The sequence below is a fragment of the Montipora capricornis genome, chromosome 14, assembly GCF_036669925.1.
Source record: "Montipora capricornis isolate CH-2021 chromosome 14, ASM3666992v2, whole genome shotgun sequence".
NCBI lineage: Eukaryota > Metazoa > Cnidaria > Anthozoa > Scleractinia > Acroporidae > Montipora > Montipora capricornis.
The window spans coordinates 28,729,565-28,739,564 of NC_090896.1; the positions used below are offsets into that span (position 1 = coordinate 28,729,565).

General features: G+C 39.4%; 1 protein-coding gene across 7 annotated transcripts in view; it reads right to left on the bottom strand.

Moving 5' to 3' along the window:
- LOC138032900 (tetratricopeptide repeat protein 28-like) overlaps positions 1–10,000 on the bottom strand; it is a 20,394-nt gene that overhangs the window by 2,729 nt on the left and 7,665 nt on the right. For all 7 annotated transcript variants that reach the window (XM_068880613.1, XM_068880606.1, XM_068880611.1 and 4 more), the window contains 2 exons: positions 1,160–3,701; positions 1–671 (listed from right to left, as the gene is read on the bottom strand). The exon at positions 1–671 is cut by the window's left edge and continues 2,729 nt beyond it. In XM_068880613.1, coding sequence (XP_068736714.1) covers positions 652–671; positions 1,160–3,653 — 2,514 coding nt within the window. In that variant the 5' untranslated portion in view covers positions 3,654–3,701 and the 3' untranslated portion in view covers positions 1–651. The remainder of the gene's footprint in view (positions 672–1,159; positions 3,702–10,000) is intronic.

The window sequence follows — 10,000 nt, forward strand, 5'->3', positions numbered from 1 at the left end:
AATAAAGAATAAACAAATCGACTAACTCAATGTTGTGCCTGATGCAAACCCTTTGGGAATAAAGCGTTTTGCTCCAGGAATTTCCATATATTTAATTGTGAATGCTACATTAAAATTTTTGTAATTTCCAAACATTTCTACTTCCTAGGTTTTTTTTATAGGTTATAGACATTTGCCTCCCGAAACAATTAATTTGCTTATTTAGCTTTGGCCAACCTTACAGAAACAGAAAATACACATTCCCCGAGACTATCACTTAATGACATTGTAAATGGAAAGTTGGTATAGCAAACTAAAGAGTATACATTGTCACGTGAGAAACATACCGCAAAAGCTTGGACTTATTTTCAAGGGCCAAAATAACACGACGGCTAGATCTTCAGTTATGGAAACAAACCGTTTTGCCAAGTCCCTGATTTCTATCAAGTGATTAACTAATCCTGGAACAGATGCTTACAAAACAAGGCACAAATGTAAGGACTTGGACAGTATCTTCATACTACTGAAATCTCATGGTACTTTAACTATAATTACCATGATATCTTGTGTCTGACTGCTACTGAGGTATCAATGATTGAATTGTTTTCAATAACTCATATAATCGAAGAAAGGAGAATAGCATATCGACGTATCACAGTCCAAGTAAGTTTTTCACGTTTTGGACATCGTTTCTGAAAAAACAAAACAAGGAAGAAAGAAACAAGTAGTGGGTTAAATGGCAATAACGAATTTCGTTCTCATTGACAAGTAAATAATATAACAATTATCTTTATTCATTCATTTAACTGTTTGTGCTGTTTAATAGCAACAATTCCTATTCACTGTTACTTTGACATGTAGACTTGAAGACCTCAATAACTCACTTCACTTGACATAAGCAATCGACAATTACCGATCAGTTTCACAGTCAGTCCATCATAACACGGGCTCAAACAGCTACCTATCTGCAGGAAGCTGAAGTAGCTGACTCGGTGAATGCAGACATTATTGAATTCAGGTATTAGCCAAAGCAGTTCGAGTAAAAATAACCACTCTGGCAACCGTTTTTAAGTCATTTCTCTGTGAAGAACGCACCTGCTCCTTTCGACAACTCCCTGATTAAAAACATGTACAAAGTACAGCGATTCAGTCATTAAAGTTATAATTAAATAGCACTTACCAGTATTTTCGTGTTCAAGCTCCCCAAATTCAAAGGTGACATCATCACCAATGAGCACAAATGGCGCCCAGTATTTTATGGCCGAATAATTCTTTGTCTCCTGAAGAGATTTCATAGCATGGTGAAGAGCTGAACTTGCACTTTTTCTATCTGCCAAGTGTTGGTAGAAACTCTTCATGAACATGAAGGTCGCCTCGTCGTCGATTGCCCAGAGTGACACCAGAACAGACCGGGCACCAGCACACAGGAAAGCCCTAGCTATTCCCACAATACCCTCAGATTTTACCTCTCCCTGGCCACTATGACAGCAACTAAGCACAACAAGTCTTGCCTGAAGGCAAACTGCTTGAACATCACTCAACGATAACATGTAATCTTCCTCTTTGGGGATCTGGGATGTGCATTCGGGATTTGGGGCCAAAGCAATTTCTCCAGATCCCTCATCCCCATGTGCAGCAATGTGGATTAAGGCAACTGACTTCATTCTTTTCAGCACCTCAGCTTTGGTTGCATTTTTTCCTGTAAGAGGCACGGTCTGCAGAACTTCTCCAATTATATCCACCTCTTTTTTTGCACACGACAGCTGTCCATACATGGGTTCACCAGTGCCGTAAGTGACTTCGCTCAAGCACGGATCGCCTACAAGCAGCGCTTCATTCTTACTTTGGAAGTCGTCAGGTGCCATAGTGATCAATTTTAAAGCAGTCAGCGAGGGAATTGCACGGATCCTGACAGAGTCACTCATTGCAGAAAAAGGAGCCAGGCAAAAGTGTCCATCAGGAACAAACACTAAGTCATCACCCTGGATCAAGTCTGCTATAGGACTGACTAAGACATCATACAAAGGCTGCAAAGAGTGCACAGAGAAGCTCAAGGACTGAACGGTTTCTTCAACAACTTCCCTACTGCTCGAGAAGTCACTGTAATGTCTGTCAAGCGAACGATTCTCACATCGTACAACGGTCCCCGCATTGATCTGTTTAAAAGTACTTTTAATCAGAGACTTGGCACTTCCATTTTCGATTTTCTTTTGTCTAAAATTTATCCCGATATCATGTCTTAAAAACCAGAAGCTGATCGTGTTCGCTTCAAGTGCTGTGAAAACAGTTTGTGAAGGTAGATCTGTCATAACCAAAGAGATAGTTACCTTCATCATGGGTTTCCCATCAACTTTGTATTGCATCTTTAAAATGTCTGCCAAAGCCTGTGCTCGTCCTTGCTCAGCAGCATACAAAGCTTCATCAACCTCTCCATTCTTTAAGAGTGCTGTCCACAGAGCAGTGTACGCAAACCCCTTTGTGTCACGAAAGCTTATTTTCCATGCATCCTCTGACCAAAGAAGACGCCTAACTTCATCAAAATAATAAATGCTTAGGCGATAGTAATTAAGAGCTTTGCTCAAGGAGCCAAAAAATTCATGAACAAGACCAATATGATAACAGGCGATTTCCAGCCCTACTGGGTCCTCTGTTTCCTTGCAAATACTAAGATGTTGATGGTGGTACTCTATGGCTTGCTTGAAACTACCAAGACTTTCATAAGCGTTGCCGAGATTGCAATAAGCTCTTCCTTCTCCAGCCCTGTCCCCTACCTCCTTTGCAATACTAAGATCTTGATAGTGGTACTCTATGGCTTGCTTGAAATTACCGAGACCGTCATAAGCGTAGCCCAGATTGCCATAGGCTCCTCCTTCTCTGGCCCTGTCCCCTACCTCTTTCGCAATACTAAGATGTTGATGGTGGTACTCTATGGCTTGCTTGAAATTACCAAGACTTTGATAAGCGTTGCCGAGATTGCCATAGGCTGCTCCTTCTCCGGCCCTGTCCCCTACCTCTTTCGCAATACTAAGATGTTGATGGTGGTACTCTATGGCTTGCTTGAAATTACCAAGACTGTCATAGGCGTTGCCGAGATTGCCATAGGCTGCTCCTTCTCCGGCCCTGTCCCCTACCTCTTTCGCAATACTAAGGTGTTGATGGTAGTACTCTATGGCTTGCTTGAAATTACCAAGACTTCTATAAGCGATGCCCAGATTGCCATAGGCTCTTCCTTCTGAGGCCCTGTTCCCTACCTCTTTTGCAATACTGAGACCTTGATGGTGGTACTCTATGGCTTGCTTGAAATTACCAAGACTGTTATAAGCGTTGCCGAGATTGTAATAAGCTCTTCCTTCTTCGGCCCTGTCCCCTACCTCTTTTGCAATACTAAGATCTTGATGGTGGTACTCTATGGCTTCCTTGAAATTACCAAGACTGTCATAAGCGTCGCCGAGATTGCCATAGGCTTCTCCTTCTCTGGCCCTGAAACCCACTTCCTTAAAAATGGCTAATGCTTCTATGTAATTTTTTATGGCCTGATTAAACTCAGCTGTGCCCTGATAGTATCTACCAAGATTGAAATAAGCCAAACCCTCGCCTTGTCTGTCTCCCTCCTTTCTTGCAATGCTAAGCTCTTGCATATGCTGCTCCAAAACGTCCAACTCTCTATTCACCATTGTTGATAATCAAAAGCAGGAAGTTTTTCTCAGAAATCTGGGGTGCACCTAGAAGATAAATGAACGAAAACACAATAGGTTCAATGCTCTGAGTACAGGATGCTAAACTGGCACAGCAAGATCAATTGAAAAGTGAAGGAATAACTATCTTAAGCCAGTGTTTCGAAAGAGAAATGCCTTTCTTCATCAGGGTTTCCCAAGGAATGATTTCGGCTAATGGAGACAGTTGTTACAGAATAAATACTTGGGCATTTAACAGACTAAGAGCGTTTTATACAATAATAATCACGGAACATTAAAAATAGAAATTCTATTATGTAAATGAGGGAAAAACAGCCTATAGAAAAGCGATGGCATCCCATTTCATCTTCCTTGTCGAAAGCTAATTAAAAGTTCTTAAGATATGCTTCGCTGGCAGGAAATTTGCTGCCGGTATGTAGCTGACACCAAAAAGACAGGAGGGGATGCCATTAAGAGTGTAATATTCAATTTTCTGCAGTTGACGTCAAACTCATATATTTTTATTTCAGGTCTAAATCTATCTAATGTCGGAATTGCTTGTTTTGCGTCACAATTTTTTTTGTCTGGATACCTGGTTACTCCATGTATTTTGATCCAGGGACTTTGAATGAGCTAATTGAACTGCTCACACGTTTCCATTGAGAAAAGGTGCTCATCAGGACAGAACTGGCCGTTTTTATACTAGAGATGCATAATCCGGCCATTCAAATTATGCATTTCCCTCCCTTTCTCCATAAGCCAAAATCATTCCTTGGGAAACCCTGATGAAGACAGGCATTTTCTTTCGAAATTTTGGCTTAAGATAGTTATTCCTTCAATGCTCAATTAATCTTGCTGTGCCAGTTTAGCATCCTGTAGTCAGGGCATTGAACCTATTGTGTTTTCGTATTTCTCGGCGTTGTTTAAAAAAGTAGGTACACAATGCGTACATGTGGGTAGCCACTTAGACACCGTACTACCAATGGAGTCTTACGTATGCTGTTCATTTTCATTTGGGTTCTAACCATTCACTATACTAGCTCTCTATGACCTTCATTGGCTTCCCATTGCCTATCGAATCAGGTTTAAGATATAAATAAATTCATTGATAAGTGTTATCTTATCTTACGCTTGGAACTAACCTCTATTTATTGTATACTGCACCATTAGCTGACTTATTTCGACACCATAACTTGCAATTTCACCTCTATGCTGACGATACGCAACTTTACGTTTCCTTTTCAACAAATAATGACCTGGAACTGACTGAAGCTGTTGTGAACGTATCAAGCTATGCCTGTGGCTTTAGTTTGCTGATTGCTGACTGATACGGAAATCGTTACTATCGCTGCCACCATAGAATCTTATTTTTGGATTTTTGGATCCTACAACACTGTTCAGAGTCTCATTCCTTTGGGAGTTTGTCATGGGTGCATGTTTCTCTGCAGTGTTTTTAGGGTCCATTTCTTGTAGCTGGGTATTCTGCTTTTGACATTAAGTCTGTAATAGGTAGTATCTGTGGATTTCGCAAAGTGATTTTCTGCTCAACATCTTAATTTTAGTGATTTCATTTAAAGCTTACCCACACGTGCGAGCAAAAGCCTAGCCTCTGTATCCAGAGAAGAATCGAACACTTTATAACTTCTCAAGTGTGCCTTGATGTCCTTATAACATTTTGCTGTTATTACGCATTCATCGTTTGCTGGATTGTCAGAACTTGGGCCACAAATTCCCCCAACAAACTCAGAATAGAACTGCACACAGTCATAATGGTCTGTGTGCTTTGTCCTAATCTCTTGCGTGACAGCTCTGACGATACAATCACGGCACAACTCACGAAAGTCACGAAGCGTTCGACTGGTTCGATGGTTGTTTGAGGGCTTCGAGGAAAATCCAAGCTGCGTATGCTTATATAAAGGGGGATACCTTTCTTTGTTTGTTTTGCAGGTATGTTCACAAAGTGAATTAAGGAAACTTGTTTGCGTAAAATATGGAATGGAATGAATCTTGCTAGTATGCAAATTTTTAGGATGTCACTCTTAAACCAAGACAATTAAATTTCAATGACACCTTCCCCTTGACCTACAGTAGTTCCAGTCAATTCACGTTGTATTGTGTCAGTAAACCTAGAGTCTCGAATTGTTTAGTGAATAAATCGAGATTAGCGTGTGTGATTTCAATATACCTCACCTCCGCTTTGGTGGTCAAAGGTCGACTTTTGTTGACGAACAGCATGTTGAAATTGGGCCTCAAAATTCCTCTGTATCAATTACCCAAAAAGTTTATTGAATTTAATTGCAGCGGAAACATTGCTTATTCCGGTGAATATAGTCTCGTTTGAGAAAGCCATGTACCAAGATGCTTTTTGACGGTCGAATTTCGCACAAATTTGCCACTCCCCTTGCAAAATGAATTTCAAGCTTTCTGTTAAGTTCTGGAAATTTCTGGAAATTTCTAGAATGTGACAGCTTTATTCCAGAGTCAAATTCCAGCTTTTATTCCAGAAATTGTTTTTCAGTTTTTGCAAGTTTTGGGTTCTTTCAAAAGCTGGAAATAGCTTGAATTTGATACAGCTATCAGGTGCTGCCAGAAAATGACAGTTTTTTGGAGTCTTCATTTCTTGCAGGAAACTGGAAATAAACTAGCAATAGTCTACAGCTTGTTAACAATTTTAACATTTCTCAAATGAAACAAATGTTTAGTTTATTACAGTTTCTATTCTATAAATTCAACTCTTTTCAGATAAAAAGTTAAAGAAATGTTAAGCATGCAGTTTCTTATTATGTATAAAATTTAAGAAGTAAGAAAATTCCCTTGTAGAACCAGACATATGTAAACGCTATGTAAAGTTTATCATATAACTATGTTGAGCTATATAAAGGCTATTTACTGCTCCTTACTTGCTATGTAATAACTATGTAACTTGCTACATTACATAGTTCAGTCTGTGTAAAGCATATGCCATTACTATTGCAATACTATTTAAAGGTCACATAGCTCTTTGAAATAGCTTATGAATGTTTATGTGATATCTTTCGAGTTAATACATTTACTTAGCTTACGCAATGCCCTTTAAAGGCTCCAAACTTTGAACATAAAAGCACTCTGTACACGGAGAAAATGAAAAAGAAAGCTTTTATTCCGATCAATCAAAGGATTACCTTGTTTGATGCTCTCTGAGTCTCATAATCGGCCTTATTCCAAAAGGAACATGATGCATTACTCTCGAAAATTACACACTCCAAGTCAGCACTTAATCCTTTCAATGAACTCCAGTATCTTTCGAATCTTGCTCCGTAGAAAGATTGTCATCCTCCGCCATCTTGGATAACACGTGAGAGACCGGACTGGGAACTAGTGAGTCCTTTTTGTTTTGGTCAGCAGTCAGCAGTAACCAGTCCAGCTCTTACAGATTTTGCGGACAGAGCGCAAAAACCGCTGATTGGCTAGAGAATGACGGATAGTGACGTAAAATGGCTTTGTTCGCGTAACTGCACCTGCGCAAACTCTAAAGATTCGAAGTGATCGAATGAAAAGTCGAAGTGAAGAATAACACTCTAGCATTTGTCAAATTTTGTAAAAAGTTACACGACTCATACCCTGGGTGCCAGAGGAATTTTTTTTTTAAGGTTGGAGAGAACACTCAGCGCTTCCAAATCAACGGTCGAGGACACACGATTGACACGAGCTGTTTATAAGGCTTCGTATATAATTTACTTCGAAAGTCTGCATGTCAAGTAGCAATGCGTCCTCTTGTATCAGTTTGTTGGTTTTGGCTACTGTGAATTTTCTTGACACGGGGTGTTGGTCTGCCCCCAGATTATTTACAAATCTTACAGAAACCAGCGAAATGGCAACGAAATTCTTCTTTGTTCTCGGGAACTACAGGAGCAACTTGGTCTTGATGGACGAAACGAAAGGTTTTTGCTTCGAGCTTCCATATTTTGAAAATAAGTTTGTCTGGCCGTTGTTATTGAGGACTCTAACGCGGTCATACAACTTTGATCGTATAAAATCGTCCACTGGGTTTCTTGCTGCTGATGAACTGTGAATGAACTTCAGCCACAAAGTTCAATTTTCTTTACACCTGGGATTTACAATTTCCACGTCACGTAACCTTGACTGTTCAATGCCATCGATCTGTGCGAGGTTTTTGTTGCTGTTCTTCGCAAATATTTTTGCAGAAACCATTCCCGGAAACCTGCATCAAAGCGTCTTCCACTCAGCGTGTGTGCAATATTGTCCTGATCAGTTGTGGAACAGCCCAGAAAAGTACATTACTGTAACAGAGTAACCATATTGGTCAGGTTTTTCACATAAATATAAGTTTGCAAAGCGGCTACAAAAACACGTGCAGCAAAACTTTGGAAGCATGCAAACACTTCAGGTACATTATATAATAATACTAATACTAATAATAATAATAATAATAATAATAATAATACAGGGCTTGAAATTAGCGAAAAAATCCAGTCGCAATTTTGCGAGAAAATACGAAAATGTAGTCGCAATTTCGCAAAATTTAGTCGCAAAATCGTCGCGCTGCATTGTGCGGTGTAGCAAAACAAAATATGAGCCCACAATACTTGTTTTGAAAGAAACCGCTGAAAATGGCGAATGATATCGAAGGAATAGATTTGTGCACGTAACATCGCAGCGAAATTACGCTACATTTACGCTATCTTCAGATTGCAAGAAAACTCATGGCGAGAAACAAAGAGCAGCAAACTGGCAACTGCTAACCTTTGTTTCGAAAGAGCGAAGATGAAACCAAGTCGCAAATTTGCGACTCCTCCAGATATTTTAGTCGCAAAGGGAAAAAATTCAGTCGCAAATGCGACTGTATTGGTCGCAATTTCAAGCCCTGTAATAATAATAATAATAATAAGCCTTACAGCTTTAGTTAGATGTGTACCCCTGACTGAAAATTCTTTAACACTAAAAATTAGTATGAACACCAAATAATAATTATTAAGAATTATCATTCGCCGAAGGCAAGGTGAATATCGGTTAATGAAAACCGAGATGAAGTTGAGGTTTTTATTCACCAATATTCATAGAGTCTGAAGGAATATTGGAAACAATAATTTAAATTTGCCTGACAATAGAAGCAACTCAATTTCTTAGTAAATGATGCCATCATGCAAATTGCCTATTACATAGTTGATTATTTGAATAATACATATTTTCTTTAAAACAATTAATTTATTCGTCTGTCACCTCAACAAAACAGCTTGTGGCCATTTTGAAAAAAAGCTTAGGTGATTATCATGTAATAATAATCATCTCAATGACAACCAATCAGCGCAGAGAACTTTCAGTAATTATACTAATAAGCATATAATTCCTGTAGCACTGCAAAGGCATTGGCATGTTTTCGTTCTCGATTTTTCTCTGCTTAATTTTCAGCTCCTGCTTTTGATCCTTGAGGGTTTTCTATCTGTCTGACTAATTCTGTGTAACTTAGTGCTTCAGTTCTCTTGGCAGATTTTTGGCACTTACAAAGAAGGGGGTGTAGAAACTATATTGAGGGGTAGGGGAAATTCAATTCAGTGCAGATTATTATTGCAAAGTACATTGAAATGTTATCCCATCACTCACCTTCATTGGTGAAATGTATTCATCCATGTGGCAAATTCTGTAGTCTTTTCAGCCAGTAGCAGGTGGCCCTCGCATATAATTTTCTAGTGTGGTGAACTGTTTTGCTGGTGTCGAAAGCCAAAAAAAGTGCTTTGCACATTGAACTAGAGCACCTTTGCTGACATTTTCACTCTCTAAACGGAAAAAATGCAGCTTACTTTGGTTGAATTAACTTAACTCGCCCTTTGCAAAGAGTCGCATAAACTTGAAAAAGCACACAATCCCCCAGCAGTCAGTTGTGGCAGTTGACATATTTTATTTTTCTAAGTTACACAAAACATAACAATGAACGTTGTTAGAGGGAAAAAAAATAACAGGGTTTGTTGTCAATATTTGCCGCTGTTTTAAATATAACAGGCAGCCGCTCTGTCACCTTGGCCTATAAAGCGAGAAAACTTACGTTGTATTACATGAACAATGTCGACAAGATATTAACTCGAAGTTAAAAACATACATGTTCGTTATATGCATTTCAGGACAACTTACGACCCCAAAACCTCACAAACTATATTGAGTGGCGTGAAAGTATAAGGCACTGGACTTCGCTTTTCTGTGTAAAAGAGGAGCAAGGGTGTCACAGTCGGTTAGTGCGCGGCCTTGGTACATAAGGTCCTGAGTTCGATCCCCGGATCTCACATCCTTGTTTCGACTTCTTTCCTTTCAGTGTAGCCTAAGTAGCTTTAAATACCCTTAAAACGGAGCACTGA